The 23,268-nt window shown below is 38.9% G+C and overlaps 2 protein-coding genes across 2 annotated transcripts; both read left to right on the forward strand.

Annotated features, from left to right (window-relative positions):
• Positions 1–427: 427 nt before the first annotated feature.
• LOC112568547 (G-protein coupled receptor GRL101-like) lies at positions 428–1,596 on the forward strand. The gene is made up of 2 exons (XM_025245872.1): positions 428–1,023; positions 1,056–1,596. The coding sequence occupies exons 1-2, from the start codon at positions 428–430 to the stop codon at positions 1,594–1,596; spliced, it is 1,137 nt and encodes a 378-aa protein (XP_025101657.1).
• Positions 1,597–15,731: 14,135 nt separating this feature from the next.
• Positions 15,732–16,868, forward strand: LOC112568549 (G-protein coupled receptor GRL101-like). Its single transcript, XM_025245875.1, has one exon. The coding sequence runs from the start codon at positions 15,732–15,734 to the stop codon at positions 16,866–16,868; it is 1,137 nt and encodes a 378-aa protein (XP_025101660.1).
• Positions 16,869–23,268: the final 6,400 nt, after the last annotated feature.

Genomic DNA, 23,268 nt, shown 5'->3' on the forward strand with positions numbered 1-23,268 from the left:
TGAGTGTTTTTGTCAGGGTCTGGCATTCGTCTGTAACAAACCATTTTCGTCAGAAAACTTTCTCGAGCTTCGCTACCTCGACGCTGGTCAGTCAGGTATGACCCTGAACAACTTCACGTCTAATTTGTATCTTATTTGGATCGGTCTACGTTTGTGTGCACTGACATCTGTCCCATCAGCTTATCTACCAAACCTTCAGACTTTAGATCTTAGCGATAACTATATAACTACTTTTGACTTTAAATCCTTTGCATTACTAAACAACTTAAAGGTGTTGCGTCTAGCTGGAAATCCCCTTGTTAATTTGCTGAATAGCGGTTTTCCCTATTTACAAAAAACTCTTGAGACCGTAGACATAAGTCGCACATTACTAACGATATTTGACAGCAAAACTTTTGTTAATCTTTCAAACGTGGAAGTTTTAAATATGTCATTTAGTCCGGTTCAAACAATATCAGATGAGGGTTTTAGCCACCTGGTACGTCTAACAAAACTTGACATGAGAAATAATCCTCTGAAGATATTTCCTCGAGAAGTTTTAAAGACTGCAAGATATCTCCACACGGTCTATTCTGAAAATTATAAGCTTTGCTGTCAACAGAACCTTCCAGATCACTTTGATGCTGGTTCCTGTTTCGCTCCTGTGGATGAAATTTCGTCGTGTGATGATCTGTTGAGATCTGACGTGTACCGCGTGTTCCTGTGGCTCTTCTGTGTTTTGTCCATTACCGGGAATGCTGGGAGCTTTTTGTTTAGACAGTTTCTTCAAAAGAACTCTTCTGCTTTAGGTTTCAGTGTTTTTGTTACTAACTTGAATGTATCTGATTTTGTCATGGGCGTGTATCTGGCCATATTAGGTGTAGCAGACGAGACCTACCGGTCAGTCTATTTATGGCACGACCTCCAATGGAGAGACAGCACGACCTGCAAAGTGGCCGGCTTCCTGTCCTTCATGTCCAGCGAGGTGTCGACTTTGATCATCTGTCTCATCACCATCGACCGTTTCATCGTTCTGCGCTTTCCGTTCAGTAAATTCCGCTTTGAGCGCTGGTCAGCCTCGTGGCGTGTGGACTGGCCTGGGCTGTGGGCTTTACACTGGCTGCTGTTCCTCTGTTGCCGTCTCTCTCTGACTGGGAGTTTTATGGACAAAATGCTATCTGTATCCCGCTCCCCATAACAAGGAAACTGTTTAGAGGTCGTAGCTACTCTATAGACATTATGATCATCTTAAACATGGTGTTGTTTTTTATTATAGCGTTTGGCCAAATCTGCGTTTACTGGTCAATCCGAGTGAATTCCATGAAGGGAAACATGGCTAGGAAATCGAATGATGTTATCATAGCTCGCCGCCTTGCAACTGTCGTAGTGTCTGACTTCTTGTGCTGGTTTCCAGTCGGAATGGCCAGTATTTTGGCTGATTTGGGATTCCCCGTTCCTAGTGAAGCGAGTGTGGCTATTGCCATCTTTGTGTTGCCACTAAACTCAGCTATAAATCCTTTTTTGTACACCTTTACTTTGTTGCTCGAGAAGTTAAATCGTGTTGAAGAGCAAAGGATTTTAAGCCAATTACAGCTAAGCCTCTCTTTTGAAAAATAAGAACACAGTACTTTATTGCTTCTGTAGTTAGCTCAGATCGTTTGAATTGTTCTTATTTAAAGCAAGTATTAGTAACTGTTACTCTTTGAAATCTCTTAATCTCGTTTTTGGAAAAAAAACCCCAACGGAACTGAGGAAAAACATTATAAAGAAATACTTTTCTTTAAAACAGTTTAAGTTTTTTTTACTTTACAATGCAGTATGGACGTGGGCGCGATTTACATTGCTTTTTGCGGCTTAAATACTTTGTTTGGAATTTGTGGTGCACATGGCTGTTTAAGATTAGCTAAGCACATCTTCAAAGATTGCCAGGAAGCAATCACTCATACACATAGAAAACAATGTGATAGATATATGACCTTAATGATAACTCAGAAATAAATAATGAATTCCAGCTTCAATATTTACAGTAATAACAATTTATTGGTTAGACCCTTGACGGGTACCGTCACTAGTTAGGCAGAACATGTGGACAGTCGCGACGAAGGCCCGACATAGCCTTTTCCTCGGCGATAGGGAAATGTCGTGCTCGACCAGTCCACTGTTTCACCTGAAACAGTTCCTTATCTGGTCACCTTTATGTCCTGAGTGGTTGTAGAGTGGAAAGCGGAACCAGTCCATCTGACACCACTTGAATTCTACAAATAAGGGTGATTTTCGAGTGATTTTTCCAGTAACTGTTTTATTGTTATTTCTTATTCATGTTTGAAGATAAGTTTTGCAGTGGCATAGCAGTCTCTCGAAACATAAAAAAGTACATAAAAACATATAGTTAGATGTATTATAAATCTGAATATATAGGTCATGAAAAGGGTAAAATCATTGAATCTATCTGTCGTGAACTCAGTGGAATGAGTACGCGAAGATGGTCAGAGGTTGCGATTGCCGTTGCCTCAGGATCATCATACCTTCGACACTACCAATTCACGCTGACATTTACCGAACGCGCACACTTACACTAAATTGCTAATAATACTTTGACTCCGAGCACCCAGTGCGCATCCTCAATAACAAACACAAGACAATTTAGTGTGATAAAGAGATTATTAACAATCGATAGTTTTCCAAATAATTAACATGGTTATACAATTTCAAATATTCCAAAATATGGCTGTTCCCTAGGCGATCCCGTTATTTTCTATCCCTAGTCCAGATATCGTGAGCCACCAATAGCCTTAACTACTACACATAACATATTTCACTCGTGTAACACACACTCGCCACTGATCTCTTCACACAGTCTCTTGCCACGTGGATGGCCCTCCGATGTTACCAATGTCTGATGTCACTCCGTCGATCGTCGCGACCTCCTTCACGAGCGCAGAGACTGGCACTGCCGTGCGCCACCACGTGTCCCTCTCGTCCCTCTAGGTCGGACTTCTGGCTCGAGCTTAACAGAGCTTAACAAGGACCAACCTTAGCTTGTACTGTTTTAGACCAAATAGATACTGGTGATAAAGAGTTGTGCACTCTGTGATAGAGTGGGTCTTACACACCTATTAAGTTGGGCTGAAGCGGTCACGATTACCAGACATACTCATAGCGGAGAAACTGAACAGTCTCGAGCAGATCTCTGTTACAACCTTCCTCCTCGAGAGCCCAGTGTGAAGACCACGATTCTTCGCCAATCACAATGTTAAATCCTTATCTGCGAGGATCATTCTCTCTCGTGATTGGTCAGCATCCTACAGACTTTCTTCCGACCATTCCTCTAAATAGATACATCCAATCACTACGTAGCTAATACACGATAAATAGGTGGTCACTTTGACTTATTCCTGCCCAAACTGCACCCCCTTTCTTACCCCTCCTTACTAGTAACGCGGTCTGCGACTGCGGCACCATCCCGTCTGGCTCCCTATTGACTACCTGTGTCCAGTGGGTGGCAATAAAAGGTAGCGCTGTTGTCCTGCTCTATGTGTACTGCGGCCTTACAATTAACGGACGTATTGTGACCGCTGCTCTCTCCTTCTCTGAGAGATCTCCTGTAACGACAAATGCCGTCACGCATTCCGACCGCATCCTGCGCCATGTCCGTCGTGACGTAACCGGTCCGCGCTTCACAGGCCTACTGTACTGATTCCAGGGGAAATAAGCAGTGCTGAGACTTCCTGGCCTTCTGTCCAACCAACGGTCCAGTACCACCAAAGGCCGACTACTGTGTCGCCGTCGCAACGCCATCTCAACCGCTAACTCATCCCCTTACTTACCCATTCCACCTTATGACAGTCTGTTTACTAGCGCGTCCGCTCGACTGGTGGAGGAAGCAGTAGTGTAGCACCAACACTATAGCCCTATTCCTAGTTATCATATGACGCTATTAAACGTTTGGAAGAAAATAACTGCTAGTCAAAGTTTTGATATCGCATTGAATTTTTCAAAGTTATCTTTGTGTTTCAAGATTTGAATAAATGGGTGCATTGATGATTTGTCTTTTTTATTTTACGTGAGTAGATCTGTTGTTTAGCAAGCACTAAAATCGTCAAAAACCGTTGGTACATTCTAAAACTACAAGATGTTAACAAAAATTCACTGGTTTAGCTTTCATACATCTTTCTTTTATATTATAAGACTTTAGAACTTTCCAGAATCTAAAGAAATAAATGCATATATTAAATAAATTATATATTATATCAGGGCTTCTGCTAAGGCTAAATGCTTTGGGGTCCCAGGGACCCCTTCTTCAGATTTTTAAGGGGTCCTTGTTCTTCGCCCAAATTTGAAGGGGACCCCATTGACGAAAATTGAAGGGGTCCTCCGAACTTTTAATGCGTACTGTACGCAATTTTTTGCGTAAGCAGAAGCCCTGTTATATATATTAAATATATATATTAAATAAAAAATATATTAAATGGTATCTCTCTCACCTCTACAATAATCACAAAGCTCCTCTTGTGCTATACTCATGCTCACCAATGTCACATTTGTTCATAAAATCTTATGAATTATTCTAACTTTTAGCCATCTTAATTTTTTTAATCTTTTATTATTGATATTTTGTTAACTATCAAGGTTAGTTCTGTATAATCTGCAATATTTTCCGCTCTGTGCTACTAAGTTTAACACCTATAGTTTTGACTTTCCTTATCATAATGGCTAAAAGTTTTACACGCAGGATAAAGAAGTAAGGGGAAATCGTGTCTCACTGTTTATATCCTCTTTCTTCATTCTAAGAGTGTGTCATGAACAGACACGCTTGATTTACTGTAGTAGTAGGAGAATCCAGACCACAGCGCCCACTGAGTGGCCATACAAACATAGCTGCCGAAGTGCTTCTCTCCTCGCGAAAAACAAAGCAATGTTGAACAACATCACCTTTGTGTATTCCGTGACAGCAGACATGACTCTTGATAACAAATTACTGCTTTCTGTCAGACTATTATGTCTATTATGATAAACAAGTTACAGATGTCTGCCAGACTGTCTATTTTAATGCACAAGTTACAAGCAAGTTGCAGCTGTCTGTCATTCTCTCTTGTGTTTAGAGTTAGGAAGCTGGACCAGTCGGAATTTACTACTGTTGACCTTGGGCCGGTAACAAATCTCGCGCACGCGCTTGGGAAGTTAATTTTTGTATCCTGATTGTAGAATTAGAGGAATGAATCGTTACTGCCTTAAAAAAGTCTTTCTCATCTATACGTATGTCTGACTAAATGTCTCCATTATCTCATTAACATTTGGTGAAATTATTATCCCTTGACGACTTACTTCTTGTCATTGTTGATGATCAGGTCTGGAAGCCGTCAACTACTGTTATATATACTTTGTATATATATATATACAGTGTGTATATATATATTGGATTTTTAAGAACGATCAAAGGCGTGTAATATTCTGAAAAAGTTAGAGACTCTTAACAGGTGACTGAGTGGTTGATTTCCATTTACTGTTAGTTTTGTATGCAGAATTTAAATACCTATGATTACCTGTTTCACGATCACGGTTGCTAACCCTGTGCTCCATAAAGTGAACGGAAAGCGTGTGCAAAGGAGTGGGCAGTACAGTGCTCTGGCTCTAGTGATGTGAACCCTGCGGGAAGCACACAACTCACATAGCCTTTCGGCTACACAGTAGATGAAATGAATTTATTTAATTAAATTAAGTAAATGATATATGCGAGCAAAAGGTGACGTAGAAAGAAAATGGGATATGCGTTTTATAAAAGTACTTGTTTCGAATTATGTGCGGTAAATCATCGATTATCATTAATATTTAAGATAGCATGCTTTAACTTACTTTATCTTTAAATGTATCTCTTCTTATTTCATTCATTGTTTCGTTCGTTCTTTCGTTTTAATTAAACTCTCTAAGCGCCTTTATTATTCATTCCTGTATTCTTCTATGATCTATTGGTATTTTCCCACAAAATCGAAGTAAAGACACTGAACTAGATATAGATTTTAAACTACCCAAAACTATTCAAAATCGTTCGCAAAGTGTTAAATTAAAAGATAATTTTAAACATACATAACTACAAATTGTAATAGTTTTGACGAATTAAAATCTTCAAACTCATTTATTGTCGACAGACATTCATCAAAGTAAAACACATAGTCTATAAAATACATATTTTTTAGTTTTATTTGAATGAGAAAACACATCTAAAATAACTGATGAAATCCGTTGCGATAATGTATAGTCTGTATAGAAACATTAAACACATTTAATTCAATGTGGGAGGAGGCAAAATAAAGATACGGGCTCAATGAGATGCCACGAAAGATGATAAAACTTCACTCCAGTAGTAAAACTAAGCTTAATGCTGCTACATGACTAAAACCCAACCAGTCAAAATATCGCATAAGAAATACATTTGTTCCTTCGAGCTGAAGACGAGTGGGCAAGGTGCATCATCACAAGTGATGGAGCAGTGCAGTTGGAAAGAGATCGGCAATGTGCTGCAGTTAGCTAGCGCCTGCGCGCTGTGCCGTTTCGTACTGCAGCGTGGATGTCAGATGTGCTGCGCTGTGCAGTCGAAAGGAAATATCCGCTCATGGCCTCTACTGCAAGACTTACGAATCCGTTCGACAGTGCCTCACTCGTGATTTCATGTTTTATACTTGTACACCTACAGTCGACCTACAAGAAACCGACCTCTACAAATATGAGCAACAACTATATTGGATTCTCGCTTTACAGTTTTAAAATGGACTTTAGGTAACTATATGAGCCATGACAGAAGACTTAAATTTATCTTAAAAGAAATGAGAAGTTCTTTTGTAGCGCGAAACAATTTCCTAAAAGTATGTTGTTTTACTACAGCTGAGGACATCTTTTTTTCTGTGTCTTTTGGCAGCGAGACTGCAACAACTTCAGCAAGCGCAGTCTCTGAGATTTTCTTGTCGCTTCACGATGAATACTAATGGCGTACAAAAGAGGGTTTGTGGAAGAATTTAACGGGTAGACCAGCAACGTTAGAGAGCTGATGACGTCACGAGGGTAGGACATTTCCATTTGGGTCGTGACCCCAATTACACTCAGGAGTAAACAAGACAAAGTTTTTGTGACCAGCAGAAGGGTTAATCGGCGAATTAAGGTCTTTTCTCTAGTCTTTGTTTGGACCGAGTGGTCAGAAATACACACTGAAATACTACACACATTGCCAGCATAGAATAGGTCAGCTGTCAGACTTAAGATGACATTGAGAGTAATAATTACACCGAAAAAATTCGGCCACAAGATAAAGTCACCTTTGTGTAACGGTAGAGGTGTACAAACGGAATTATGTCTGTACAAATCGAACTGACTTGAAGAAAGTAAGAATGGTAGAACAGAGAGAACAAGACCAACTATCCAAGTGCAAGAACAAGCAATGATCACTAAAGAGCCTCGAAAATGTAAACCTGAAACTTAGTTACCAATAGTCTTTCTATTGTCATCAGCAAAAGAGTAAGAATAGACACCTCAGAAGACAGGAAGTACAGAAAGCCGACAATCTGACAAAGATATCCACTTGTCCACGATTGTTCATGCCAAACGTAACGATCTCGATACACCTCATCTACGATTCCGATTACTAGCAGATAAATAGCCATTAGTAGATCCGAGATGTTAAAATTTATTATCAAAAACGGAAAGGCAAAGCCAACGTTTTCTTTATCGATGAAGATTGTGTAGAGACCACAACAGATGTTTCCGACAAATGAAAGGACAAACAAAATCCAAATAACAACATTAAGAGATCTTAAACGCAAAAGATTATCACAAGAAGATAGAGCATCAAAGGGCGAGAAACAACGCAAATTTTTAGTATCTGGTAGAAATTCTTTGCAGCAAAGGGTGTAGTAGCTGACATGCATGAGCCGCAGTGAGGTCAGAGGTCTAAGTGTCTCGTTGTGAATATGTTTGATGTCGCTTCCTCTCATATCTAACTCGATCAGTCTTTGAGTGTATCGGAAACAGTCCGAACTTAGAGATTTTACGAGACTAAACGAGAAATTCAGAACTTGGACATTAGGAAAACTCGAGAGCACATCACATTCAAGTATCTTTAAAAATGTTCGGGACACATCTAAATACGTCAGTGCGGAATTACCTGGCACGTTACTGGTAAACAAGGACTGCAAGGGATTTCCTGCAAGTCGAAGAACACGAAGATTTTTAAACTGCATGAAATACGACATGTCAAGCGATCTTATAAGGTTGTCACTCAAGTCGAGTGTTTGAAGACTAGGGAGGGACATGTTAGAAAGAATTTGAAGTTTACAGGCAGCTAGACTAAGCCACACAAGGTTAATGCTTGGACTCAAATCTCGTGTTGTCATTCCAGAGCCACTGGCATCTAAATAACGCATAGCAGGGAATTTCTGCATATTGAATTTCTCTGAGCACACGAACGCCAGACCCTGACAAACACAGCCTTGAGGGCAGCTGAGCTCACAGAACAGTTCGTCGTCGTGTTGTGGACACTGTGGTCGGCCGTCACACATGTGGTCCACGTGCACGCACACGGTGGAGGCGCGACACCTGTAGAAACCTGGACACGTGTAACTCGCACAGTCTTCCTCGTCCTCGTGATAAGGGCAGTCGTACACGCCGTTACACCGCACGTACACAGGTAGACAATAACCCTCAGGTGGACACCGGAAGTGCATTTCAGGGCATGAGTCAGATGAGTTAAGTTCTTTGTAGGTGACATCAGTTTGCTGATCAAAGTCTATTACTGCTGGTGGGTACGCAAAACTTGTCAAGTTAATATTCCATGTTCGAAAAACAACACAGTCTTCGTCTGAGCCATCCCAACAGTCTCTGTTAACATCACACAGTTTATGAGAATCCACACACTGACCGTTAAGACACGTGAATCCAGTACAATTATAGTCTCGACTACAAAAGTTCTCGTCAGATCCATCCAGGCAGTCTGGTCTAAAGTCACACACGAGGCTAAAGTGCAGAGTTTGACTAGAATGAAGGCACATAAACATGGCAGTGATAACAGATCTTTTGCCCGCCATCGATGTCTCACAATTCAGTAGAAACGATTGTGAACCACACTTGCTGGATTCGTCACATGACAGGAAGTCAAAAGTAAAGTGGCCGTCAGGACACCACACGTAGTTGCTGTTATTGATTTTTGTGAGGTAGTTTTTATTCATGAGTGGCATCACTACAGACATCTGAGGCTGAGGCTTTGTGACAGAAAATTCACACAACGGAATACTACTTCTGCTTTCTTGAGTGCAAAATTCTCTTAAGAAATGTGGAGAATACAAATCTAAAATAAAACATAAGGAATTATATATATTAGCAAACCTATCTAAGAGCAGATAATTATAATTATAAGCTACAGTACCGTCTGACCAGACCAAGACTTTCTTGTACTTAGGAGGTAAAGTACCATCGTACGTGCTCAAGCCTATGTACATATTTACTGGCGACTTTTCAAACTGGTAAATTTTCTTTAAGGCATCCCATTCCTTATCAGTCTTTACACTAGCGAGGTTACCCCCTCTGTTTCTGCATTCCCGACTTCCCGACGACCAAGCGGAGAACTGTTTGGATTTTAAAGAAACGTAGCAGTTGTTTCCTATTGCAACAGAGCCGTTACAGGCGGGACTGCTGTAGGGACAGTGAGGACCCTCGTCTTCTCCTCCTTGGCACTCCACCATCAGGTTACATTCCACGTGTTGTTTGAATGTATTATAGTGGGGGACAGAACAGTCCCACAAATCGCCGTCACGCCTGGCTGGCGCTTCATGGATCAGGATGAAATGTAAAGATCATTTTGAAACCTCTCCCTTCACATATTTCTGTGAAGAAACGAACTTGGACAGAATGGTCCAGAACTAAGGCCGGTGTTATGGAATTTATGCAGATTTCAATCCTTTTTATAAAGGTTCCATTGCCTTCAATTGTATACAGCTGAAAATTAAAGCCATTGTGCAGGAAATAATATTTGGGCGGAATGTCCAGATAGGAAAAACTTTACCATAACCACATGGCTGAGTGGAACATAAACAGTGCGAGAAGCGTTCATAAGACAATTGTGTCTTCTGTTGTCATCGAAACCCCATGTAGTCACTAGCCTGAAATAGGAGACGTGAAAAAAAGAGGTAACATCATTCGCAAGTCTTTTGTCATTGCAGCAAACCGTAGCTTGAGTTCACTGATGCTTCGTGACATTATGATTCGCGAAAAAGAAGTGGTAGTGTGCTACTCAGCAACATCGGAAAATAGCGGGCTTCGAAACTATGAGTAGTCAGAGGATCTTTAAAATTGGGATCTTCTGAAGCTTTGATGGAAACTCTCTCCATTTGTCTGCTGTAGTCTAGCGTGGCTTGGACATACTTTCCTCCAGAAACGACAAATTTTAAATGTGCAGTAAGGCAGAGATCGCCCGCGACGGTTTGTTGTGTTGAAAGAGAAGTGGATAACGCCAGACTCACCTGAAAAGGTGATGACTTTTTCTCTCAAGCATTTGTCCTCTCGGACTTCGTATAATTCTTCTGATTTGCTTTGCTCGAGCACTTGCGGTACACCATAATAGTCACCTTGGTTGTTTTTATACGTGAAATTGTTCCTATTCAACAAGATCCATTGATGAGTAGGAATAACTTTTGTGGAAACAGCAAAAGTGTCTTGGAGTGTAAGTCTTAGGAAGTTGTTTCGGACCAGCGAAAATGTGTTATTTGCAAAAAACGACAACGTGTTCAGCGTAACGTGTGTTTCTGCTGTTCGTATCTGAGAACAAATCGTCAAGCGGACACCCGGCCTACAGCCTAACTCCAGAGACATAGCCAGCAGAAAATATTTGCAAATCCAATGTCTGTTGATGCAAAACATTCTTCTTTTCAATAGTATCATCATTTATGTCCGGCTTTGGCTCTGACTTTCAATATCTCTTGGTTTCGTGAAAGGGGAAACACTGGACTACACAGTGAAAGGAAAGAGAGACTTTTATGAAGAGTAGTTCTTTGAAACCTAGTAACAATTCTGTGTACGAAGTTTACAATACGTTCTGGTGATTGCTAACCACTTTTATACCACAGGTGAGGACTAACACCAAATACTGATATTTAAATGCTACGAACAAACATCGTCATGACTGGTTAAATACAATTAAAAGGAAACTAGTCAAAGCTTTAAATCATGTTTATATATATCTACACACACACACAACTGCAAAAAATTCACACACAAGCACTTAAAAGCCCCCCACACAGACACACACACACCACACACAGACATACACAAAATATATTTTTCTTATTTAAACGTCACAGACATTTTATTTGTGCACATAATACAAGAAGAAAGCGATTTTACCCAAGAACTGAAATTTGATGACATACTTGATTAATACAATCTTACATAAAGAATAATAGTATGTATTTCAGAAAATGTTATCTAAGTTTTTAAATTAAGTTCAAGTCAGAGCTTTGCTGTGTTATCCGTTTTTTTATATTAAAATTTCCTTCGAGCATCTTATATTGTTAAGGTGATTGGAAAGTTTATTTCATGCAGTCAAAATTCACATGCAGTATTGAAAATGCACACACACACCACGCGGTTCTTTTTTTTACCACAATTAACAATTTAGTTCCAGCCTTTAAGGAAAAATGAATACTACATAACTTTTATCAGATGAATGAAAATGTATGCATCAATAATATTACGAGGAAAGACTTTTAAGAGTTTAATATTTTGTTTTAATTTTTAAACAATGTACTTGAAATACGATTAACACTAAGAAATAGTTTTCGTAACAGCAAAAATATTTACGTGTTCCTTCACACATCGCCTCTTGTCACATTTAATTTATCAGCAGCTCAAGTTTTTTTTTAAAAATGGAGGACTTTTACAAATGAAATATTGCTCTGAGAGTGCTCTGTTCAGAATGGATGCATATATCAGTGAAACCAAAACATATTTCTGATAGTTCACCGTTAATTCCTTAAATGGCACATGTGTGTAAGATGTAGACTTTTTAAAACAGATTTCATTAAATATGACTTACTTAGTACCTCCGAAATTTAACATACATGTCCAAGAATTGATGTGTGATACTCATGTAAGTTGAATTTGCGTTCCTCTGGTATGCGCATCTGCCGTCTCTGCTACAATCCGTGTGCCAGAAGGAAATGAACAGGTGATGATGAAACTGTTGCTGTGGATATTATTGTTCTTGTTCGGAAAGGCCTGAACTTTTCAGATTTTAAAAATATGAAGTCGGATACTCACATTAATATACAAAATAAACTAGCGACAATGAGCTTAACTTTTTTTTAGAGAACCGTAAACTCTAGACTTCTTTTTTTCTGCTTATTTTACTCATTTAACCACTTTGTTGTGTAGCCATTTAAAAGTAGCTGTTAAACGCAAGCGTGCTTATAGCAGTTTTTGTTATTTGTGTGTTAACGTCAGATCTTTGATAATACGTTTAAATAAGTAGTACGTCAAACATATCCTACGATACAGAGTAACAGTGTTTTCATAGACAAAAGCATTTAAAGATAACATTTTCAAAATTTATTAAAAGGGAATTATGAGTACTTATGAGTACTAGAGCAAAATTATCTGGCGCTAAAGACTTTTTTTAAAAAAAAATGGTCTTTTGGTTATAGTATATAATGGATAAAATAAAATATTCACAAGCTTTTTGAGAGAACATGCCGTCTCTGAAACCAGTAAATTGTTAGTACAGGTTCTAATAGTCTGGGATCTGTTAAACTTTGCGTCAGGAGCGTAGTGAATGTAGTACTGAAAGGATTCGGCTACCCGCTTATAAAACTTACTATTCTTACATTTCAACAAAAGAAAACGTAATGATCCATATTAGAAGTTAGCAAATTAAGAGAAGACAAAAAGGAGAAAGCTACATACAGGTTAATGTCTTCAACCCAGCTTTCTCGATTTATTGGAATGATTATTGCCACGAAAAGACGCTGGTTGAGACAGAACAACGAATACAAAATATACAGCCAAATGTACTTGCAACAAAATAACGTTCTATGGACGATATTGATGGTATCATTGAGCCACTCATGTTATCCAGATGCCAATTTCTCAGGAAAGTGGAGTAGTAAAATATCGAAGACAACATCAAGTATTGAAGACCTAGAGATATTTCATCTGAATATTAATGAATGCGGACACAACTCCACCTTTCGCTTTTTCAGTCGAAAAGGTTTGATCTACGGAATATCGGGAGGGCACAACGTTTCCAGGTCTGTACCTGAATGCACTTCGGTCCATCGAAGTACAGAAGACAATATAGTGTCATTATGTTTTTTTCCTTTTGGATCCGTGCTCCATCGAAGTCACTGTCACTGCCATCAACAACTCTACTCAGTGCAATGAAGTGAATACCTGTGCAACCATTAAGAGACGAGGGTAGTCGCAGTAAGTGATCTCAACAGCAAACCTTCTTCTTTAAGACAGTCTGCAAAACACATCCGTTACTGTGGAATTTCAAGTACATTTGGAGGCAGTGGTAAAAGACCTTTTGTATACCCTTCCGATAGTCTTTACGTCACCCACATCTGGTTATGTGACATCACATGGCTTGGAAGATAATATGCAGTACATCTGTGGCACTAATGCCACGCAGCAGATTACTGCTCCCGATGGTCACGCAGCGATGATCAGCTTTTCAGAAGTACAGTTTCAAGAAATTGATGATTTCTACCTATCGCAAGAAAGATTTAATAGCTGTATACACAATTAATGAAACCGGATCATTAATACTTTTAGAAAGGTTGACTCCTCTAACCGCGGGCCCAATACTAGTTCAAAGAAACATACTTCTTCATTTTAAAGAAGAGAGAAACTGCAGGATTGGAAGCAAAGTGATTTTCACCTTTCACCCTTCATCTCAAAGCCCTCGACGTTTGGACAGCGGTCTGTGGGATTGTTCAGTATCGTACTACAATGCGTTTAAACAACACCTGGAGTGCAACCTGGAGTCGGAGTGCTATGGAGGAGAGGACGAGGGTCCACAGTGTCCATTCAGCAGTCCCGCCTGTAAGGGTTCTGTTGCAGCGGGTACAAAGTGCTACTTAATGCAAAATAGTAAATTGTACAAAGAGAAGTTTTTAGATAAAGAGTGTAGAAAGTTTGGAAGACACGTAGCTAATATAAAAACTAAGCAAGAATGGGAAGCGTTCACTGGAATGTTTCAATTTAGCAAACATCACAACATGGTTCTAATTGGCTTGAAAACATCCGACACAAGTTGGCCAAAATACTACAGATATGCGTTTATGTGGAGTGATACAACAGTTGCTTACGAAACAAATACTACACAGACATATTTTGTGGATCTCTCTAGAAAGGTCTGTGTCTTTTACGACTCGTACTATCCGCATCGTTCGATATTAATGGAATGCTCGTTAATCAAATTAAAAAAAGTTGTGTGTGAATATGACGTTCTGCTCGAAATACATTTCCTACGGGATTCACTTCATGTTTCAGACATAAAATCTTCTATAATTTGGAACAATACGAAAGTCTCTATTACTTACTGTCCTTTAGGTCACGTGACACACTCGTTTTTATTGTGCGATCCAAACAGTGTTTGCGGAACAGATACCCTGCCATTGACCTGCCAAAGTAAAGATGTTTTGGGTTCTTCAGTCGAAACACAAATGTTTATTTGTGCCGAACAACTTTCTAGCTTGCCTTACAGTCTAGTGTGCGATTTCAGAGAGGACTGCGTAGATGGGTCTGACGAACACTTTTGTAAGCACAACAGTAAGTGCCACGAGTTTACATGTCGTAACGGACAGTGCATTCCCTACAAGAGCTTTTGTGATATGTATACAGACTGCTGGGACGGTCGGACGATATTGCACCTTTGGATACTTCTATAGAAATCCGGAAAGAATCAGATTGTTTCCTCCCGCGTAGTTTACTTTGACGGTGAAGGTGATTTTTACCAAGTACCTCTCGCACCTTCTGAGCCATGTCACAAACGCACTTCGGTGTGCAGGTGAGTCGGCTTACTGTCTGCCGTGTACGTGCGCTGTAACGGTTGTTACGACTGTCCCTCCCATGAGGACGAGGAGGACTGTCAGCGATACACGTGTCCGGGCTTCTATCGCTGTCGTGGATCACGTGTTTGTGTCCATCCCGACAACGTGTGCGACGGCTGGCCACAGTGTCCGCAACACGACGATGAGACGTTCTGTGGACTGAACTGTCCTAGTGAGTGTTTTTGTCAGGGTCTGGCATTCGTCTGTAACAAACCATTTTCGTCAGAAAACTTTCCCGAGCTACGCTACCTCGACGCTGTCAGTCAGGTATGACCCTGAACAACTTCACGTCTAATTTGTATCTTATTTGGATCGTCTACGTTTGTGTGCACTGACATCTGTTTTTTTTCCCATCAGTTTATCTACCCCCCCCAAAAAAAAAAACCTTCAGACTTTAGATCTTAGCGATAACTATATAACTACTTTTGACTTTAATCCTTTGCATTACTAAACAACTTAAAGTGTTGCGTCTTAGCTGAAAATCCTTGTTAATTGCTGAATAGCGGTTTTCCCTATTTACAAAAAACTCTTGAGACCGTAGACATAAGTCGCACATTACTAACGATATTTGACAGCAAAACTTTTGTTAATCTTTCAAACGTGCAAGTTTTAAATATGTCATTTAGTCCGGTTCAAACAATATCAGATAATGGTTTTAGCCACATGGTACGTCTAACAAAACTTGACATGAGAAATAATCCTCTGAAGATATTTCCTCGAGAAGTTTTAAAGACTGCAAGATATCTCCACACGGTCTATTCTGAAAATTATAAGCTTTGCTGTCAACAGAACCTTCCAGATCACTTTGAGGCTGGTTCCTGTTTCGCTCCTGTGGATGAAATTTCGTCGTGTGATGATCTTTTGAGATCCGACGTGTACCGCGTGTTCCTGTGGCTCTTCTGTGTTTTGTCAATTACTGGGAATGCTGGGAGCTTTTTGTTTAGACAATTTCTTCAAAAGAACTCTTCTGCTTTAGGTTTCAGTGTTTTTGTTACTAACCTCAACGTATCTGATTTTGTCATGGGCGTGTATCTGGCCATATTAGGGGTAGCAGACGAGACCTACCGGTCAATCTATTTATGGCATGACCTCCAATGGAGAGACAGCACGACCTGCAAAGTGGCCGGCTTCCTGTCCTTCATGTCCAGCGAGGTGTCGACTTTGATCATCTGTCTCATAACCATCGACCGTTTCATTGTTCTGCGCTTTCCTTTCAGTAAATTCCGCTTTGAGCGCTGGTCAGCCTCGTGGGCGTGTGGACTGGCCTGGGCTGTGGGCTTTACACTGGCCGCTGTTCCTCTGTTGCCGTCTTTCTCTGACTGGGAGTTTTATGGACAAAATGCCATCTGTATCCCGCTCCCCATAACAAGGAAACTGTTTAGAGGTCGTAGCTACTCTATAGACATTATGATCATCTTAAACATGGTGTTGTTTTTTATTATAGCGTTTGGCCAAATCTGCATTTACTGGTCAATCCGAGTGAATTCCATGAAGGGAAACATGGCTAGGAAATCGAATGATGTTATCATAGCTCGCCGCCTTGCCACGGTGGTGGTGTCTGACTTCTTGTGCTGGTTTCCAGTCGGAATGGCCAGCATTTTGGCTGATTTGGGATTCCCCGTTCCCAGTGAGGCGAGTGTGGCTATTGCGATCTTTGTGTTGCCACTTAACTCAGCTTTAAATCCTTTTCTGTACACCTTTAACTTTTTGCTAGAGAAGTGGAACCGTGTTGAAGAGGAACGAAACTTAAAGCAGTTACAGCTTAGTCTCTCTTACATTGACAAAAGTTTTAATGAGTGATGTTTAAAACTGAGTTGAAAACTAACAATAGCATACTGAAAATGTAAATAGTTCAAATGGAGCTTATTGAGAGTTTGTTTGGGTATCTGTTGCTCTTATAATTTAAGCCAAATTAATTAGTTTACTTAACGAAACATTTATATACAAGAACTCATTTAAAAATTCTATATTTTTCTCTGTTATAACATACCGACAATTTCATTCCTTTTAAGTTTCCTTACAAAACATTTACCGGCAAGAACGCATCATTTCAAAAGTTTTACATTTTGTGTTATAGCATAGGGACAAACTTATTCTTTTTAAAAGCAATCAGGATCCGATTTATATTTGTTTTGTATTTGTTTTGACATTGAAACAATAAAATTTTTGCGCATTAAGTAAATTTGTAAAATTTGAAAAGGAGGAAGAACGCTGTATAGAATATAGGAACAAAAGTGTAAGAACAGTATAAAAGATTGACTATATACTTCTGGTTTTTGGAAATCTGACTTTTGCAATAATTGCGAAATATAATTATATTTTTATTAAAAAGATTCCTGAACTATGAATCTATTTTTTGGGGACAAACTACTTTGTTTGACACTTGAAAAATAGACTGCTGTTTAAACTGTGCCAAGTACATGTTTAATGACTGCCAGGAAATTATTAAATATAAAAGAGAAAAATGTGACCAAGATATGTCCTGATTGATATCTCAGGGATAGACAGTGAAATCCAGTGTCAACAACAACAACAATAACAACAACAACAACAATAATAATACATTCATTAGTCCCTTGAGTAGTACCAGTCGTTAATGAAAACATATGGGCAGACGCCACTCTGGCCATTCTTCAGCGATGGTGAGGCGTTCGATACGACCAGTCCACTGATCACCTCTGCGTTGGCCTTCCTCCACAGTACTCTTAAGGGCAGATTAGATTCTTTCAAGCCGGTTACATGGACACCAGTTGAATGTTGAAAAAGGAGTCGCTGGTATCCTCTGAATGCAGCCCCTGTGCTTTGTAAAGAGCCACTCATGATGTGTTGTTTATTGACACTATTTTACGAAATCCAGAAAAGGCGGAAGAGTAAATGAGAAAAAGAACTTGATGGCGAACGTAAAAAAAGGGATCATGGGTATAATCGTCATTAGTGCCACGGGAGGATAGGCTTTATCCGGGTCTGGCCAGTGCCAGTTAATGATGATGATGATTGATGATGATGATGGTGATTGTTAGTGTTTAGGAAGGTAAGAGTTTTTCCAAGGAATAAATTAGTGACATGGAATATGTGTGGCTTCATTGACTGTGTGAGTGAGAAAGAGAGAGTCACGAACAAAGTTTTATTTCTTGTCATTTTCATCAGTTATCTCCCCTTACGCCACAATTTCTTCTCCTTTTCTTGTCTGTGTTCTCTATTTCTTACGGCGGTGCGATAACAGCTAGGATTAAAACTGTTGTTCCCCGATGGAAATGTGGAAGTTTACTTTATGGGTGAGAAAATATGGCGTTCTTTCAGATCAGCCACAGCATGTATTGTCTGAAAACTAACAAGAAAATACGCTGTTAAAAGTAAACTAAACCACTCCTAAGCTTTACCTGATTATGTGGTAGGTTTTAACTAAAACAGAGAGAAGGAGGAGGGAGGAAAATTAACGAAGGAATAAAGATTGCTTTATTTCTTTATGCAGGTGGTACACATACATTAGAGTAATATGTGTGTGAGAGAAAGAACCATGGTGTTTCCCCTTTCATTTTTTCATTTTATCATTCGCTTTGTTCTCTTTTTCTTGTTTTATTTTTTTTTTTCATCCATATTCCTTTTTGTTCTCAAGTGTGGGCTGATTTTATCTAGTAACATGAGGCAAAGATGCAGTAGTAAAGCATGATGACATTGCGATAACCTATAGCTGTTTTTTTTTGTTCTGAAGAAGTATCAAAAAAAAAAGATAAAATACGCCGCCTAGCTCCGTCTAGCAGGTGTGTGTGTGTGTGAGGTTTTCAAGAAATAGAGATATAAGATAAGGAATAATAATCTTTGTCTTCACATCGACATGTGCGCATTAGGGTACACAAAGACATAAACGCGCGCGCACACACACACCCCTACACGCTTGATTACCATTCACGCTCTCGTTTACGATACTTTCACACCATTGTTGGGTTAAACACCAAACTTTGTGCTATATCTGCATATAGAAATATTTTAACACTATTGCCAACTTAACGGCCTGAGATTGTTACTTTTTTCCTCGAATGCAAAAAAGCAGCAAAGCTCGCTTCGCACTGATACACCTGGTCAATAGAGCCCTGTAAGTGTCGCGTATAAAATAACTTCAGTGTCACCAAAGGCTTGGCACAGACGAGAAATTGCACTCATGCTGCCTTCGATTTTTAAAAGAAAGTCACATGCGGGAAAAAGCTCAAATCTTTAAACTACCTTTTTCTGTTCCTATGTTAAGAAATGAAATTTTTGAAAATAGTTTTGTAGTTACAATTATGAAATATAAAGGACACGTGTGGGCGGTCTGGCCTTAACATGTGCTATTTATTGTCCAGCCCGGTAATCCTCCAGCAGATCCTGATTCTAGCACCGCGTCAATGGGCGAAGGCTTTCTAGGATGGAAGTAATACTAATACCTGTTGGCGAGCTGGACGTCTCATTGATTGACATTGCATATTGGGGGAGGGGTTAAAATTACTTTCGTGCGCGATGAGTTTTACTCACTTTTAACAGGCCGTTGTATGACCGTCTGTGTGTTTTCTAGTATTGTGTGAGCCTTCGTGTGCATGTAAACTCCTTTAACGTCGACTGGTGCTGGTGAAGGCATGAAGTAAAAACGCTTTACTACAACTACTTTTTATTATTAAAAGCTCAAAAGTACAAGACGCCAGTAAAACATGCATATTTCAATCGAAGTTCTTTTTGAAAGGTAAGCCATCGACACTATCATTATTTTTAACAAAGCCAAACTTCTCATTGTAAAGGAATGATAAAGCTGCGATTAAACTAGTTTAAAAGGAAATCAGAAGACTTATTGACATTTTGCTCTGTTCCCCATCAGTCCGATTCTCTATTATAGCAAAAAGCAACTCTAATCATATATGACTAGCTTAATCTGCTATACTTTTTTTTTCTTTTCCCTATATTACAGCTTACTTTGCTGTCCAGATACAAGTTTTTTTAGGTAAGTTTAATGATGACCACATTTTAATGACTGTACAAAATGCGTGTACAAATCAGCTGTACTTTAGAATTACATTGATTTGCGTGGCTGGCATTGTGTTTATACACATACTATCACGCATCCCTGCACGCGCACACCAGCACACTCACACATGCACAGAAAAGTGTAAACTTTCTTTCTTCAAATGAATTTGCTTTTTATTTACATACCATGCGTTAAGAGCCCCCATGTACACATCTAGCCATTGATTTGTCCATTTAACAAAGACTTCCCAAAGATATTTAACATTGCTTGAATCCATGAGAGATGTTGCAAGAATTTCTTAGTACTTTGTCTACATTTATTACTTGGTCAAAATCTACGTATACTATCAGAGGAAAAACAAATAGTAGACACTAAGAATAATTTAGAAATGCAAAACATGCATTCCAGAATCGTGCAAGTGAAAGAATCCATTAGGGAGAGGTATGGCCTGAAAATGAAAAGACATTCTTTTCAAGTGAAAAAGGGCAAACACGGTGACAATAAGCAGGCGTGTCCTGACATGACAAAAGAGAAGACATATTTTCTGCTGTCAGAAACTTTAGTTGTAGCGCAGTCTGATATACAGTAAGGTGCCACGTCGATTGAATACTGCAATTTTTCCCGTGATAGAGGGGAAGGGGCTGCCGCTGGGGTTGGGGTCGGGGTATCTAGTCTCTTTTTTTTTACGACGGAGGTCTGATACGATGATCTTTATTTGATAATGAATATTGGCGATTTGTTACAGTCTTGTGAGTCCATCCTATGGAGCTAATTATTATGTATGAGCTTTAGTATTAACCAAATTCCTTAAATATCCTGATATAAGTTAGGTAGTACTTTATCCCACTGTTCTATTTTTAACCACTTGTTTTCTCGTGACAGTTTTGAAGATGCTATTGAATCATGTTCAGCAGCAGTTCTGAAGTTTTAATCGCTCTAGCAGTACAAATATTTTCTTTATATATATATATATGAAGATTACATACAAATCCTCTTTATACATATTTTCTAGACAAAGAACATATTTAAACTATTTTTCTGTTTCTACATATAATATATGTGTGTGTTAATGCGTCTGCGCGTTTGCATATACTACTTAAAATTTTAAGTCAAAGACATTCAAAACCTCAGAGCATGAATTTTTTTTCAAGGCAATTATTTTTCAACGCTGCTTAACTTCTTTAGCGATAAATTAAATGTATACGGTAGAGGCAGCACAAAATGACCACAGCCACACTGGCCTCACTAGGAATGGACAATCTCAATGTAGGCAAGACGCAGTCTGTTCCATAGGAGTGACTAAATCTAAGTAAGTCCCATGACCACAAAAAGACCTCATTAAACATGATCATAATTTCGAAGAAGTACCTAAGAACACCAGTGCTGTTCTTGGTTAATGTCAGTGAGTTAAAAAGATGACATTTAGACTTTAGAAACCATCAATTCGATAAGAATGACAAAAGAAGAACAATGTTTGTAGCCGATTTTAGAACAGTATTTAACACAGTCCTGTTACTTAATGAAATTGACTGAATAACACATGTAAAACGTAAATGATTAAAATTTTAAAAGTATTCTGATGTCAAAAATCAGTAGGCGTGAGATATTTTTGCCATGACACTATTTTTGTGTAGACGAGGGAGCTGACTACTCGACAAACTAATCAAATTTCAGCAAGGCACAAATGTTTTAAACTATTTGAAAACGTTAATGATGTCAAGGTTAGCCATGTTGTCATGGTGGTGGTCATGAGGAGGAGGAAATGCGACATTAAGGAAAAATGTGAGAGCAGAAACTGTCTTATTTCATGTGTGAAACAATTTTTAACATTACCCTTATTGAGTTTCTGTTCTCACCTACAGATCAAAAGTAGCCAAAATGACAGGTGGAATGATTAAGTTTGCACAACAGTGAAGGTATACCAATCGAAAAACTTTAAACTTAAGTGACCACAACTTGTAGTGCGCTATTTATTGTCTCAAAACTCTCGCGGAAATGACATAAGCGATTCGTGACACAAAAAGAAATAATGTATTACTCAGAATTTACGGAAAAAACTGTTTTTGTCATAGACCATATAGAGCGGGGTGTCGTCTTATGTTCAAACACATTTAGCTGAAAATGCGCATGAGTTGCACTATCACTATCAGTATCACTCGTCTTTTCTGGTTTTCACAGTACGTTTTAGAACATTGGTAGAAATTATTGTGATTCATCGTCAGGCAAAATCCTCTCAACTCCCGCTGTTCTTTACCCAAAGATTGCCACATAAAGAAAGACGTTGTCCTCTAGACAATTTGGCAATCGGTATATGATATGTATCAATTGCTATAAGTATATCAGTATATATATTGTTAAATTACAGATTAAAATTTTTGCGTTTATACAAGTTTCTGCTTTCCACGAAGTTCTATAAACTTTACCAACCTAAGATGTATCAATCAACAGGATTATCTATAAATTCGAGCATCATTACTTGCTTAATTATGTTTCTTGTCAACAAGGTTAAACTTAACGCTATTTCGCCTATTATTGCTTGTAAGTCCTGAATATTTGGTCTCTTTCTCTCTAGGTATACCTGATGAATAAATAAAGCAGGCAATCGGTTAAAGCATCCTAAAATAGATTTTTCGTCTTTGTATGTATTTACTGCATGTAAATACTTTTCTCTGTGTATGTGGAAAGTGTGTGTGTGTATTTGAAGATGTGTGTATGTACGTGTCTGCCTTTCTGTCTTCTATCGGATATTTCTTTGTAGATTACTACTCTTTGCCGATGAAAGGTACATAATATAATTTCGGTAGATCTAAGACAGAAATATACCAACTTCTTGTCAATCGACCATCAATTTATGGACAAGAGTGTATCAGAATGTTGCGGATGTCATACTGCCGCGTTGCGTACTCCTGTCTCAGCTTCTTAAAATCACCATAATTACTAACAGAACTTTATGTAACCGTAAATATTCTTCATTCTTTCAAATGTGCGATATCAAAGTGGTCACAGATTTGGCTACAATTATTGAAAGTATCATTAATTAAGTTGTGGTACATTTGTAACATTCTTTGAAGTCTTGTTTATGTTTGTTTTTTTTTTTTTTTTTTTTAATGCTGCCTTTCACTTTTGCTTGTGAGTAGGGTCCACATTTTCCTTGATTCAAGCTGGAGGTGGGTGGCGGGGTATTAAATGTTATAGTCAATGAGGATG

The sequence above is a fragment of the Pomacea canaliculata genome, linkage group LG7 (assembly GCF_003073045.1).
Source record: "Pomacea canaliculata isolate SZHN2017 linkage group LG7, ASM307304v1, whole genome shotgun sequence".
Classification (NCBI taxonomy): domain Eukaryota; kingdom Metazoa; phylum Mollusca; class Gastropoda; order Architaenioglossa; family Ampullariidae; genus Pomacea; species Pomacea canaliculata.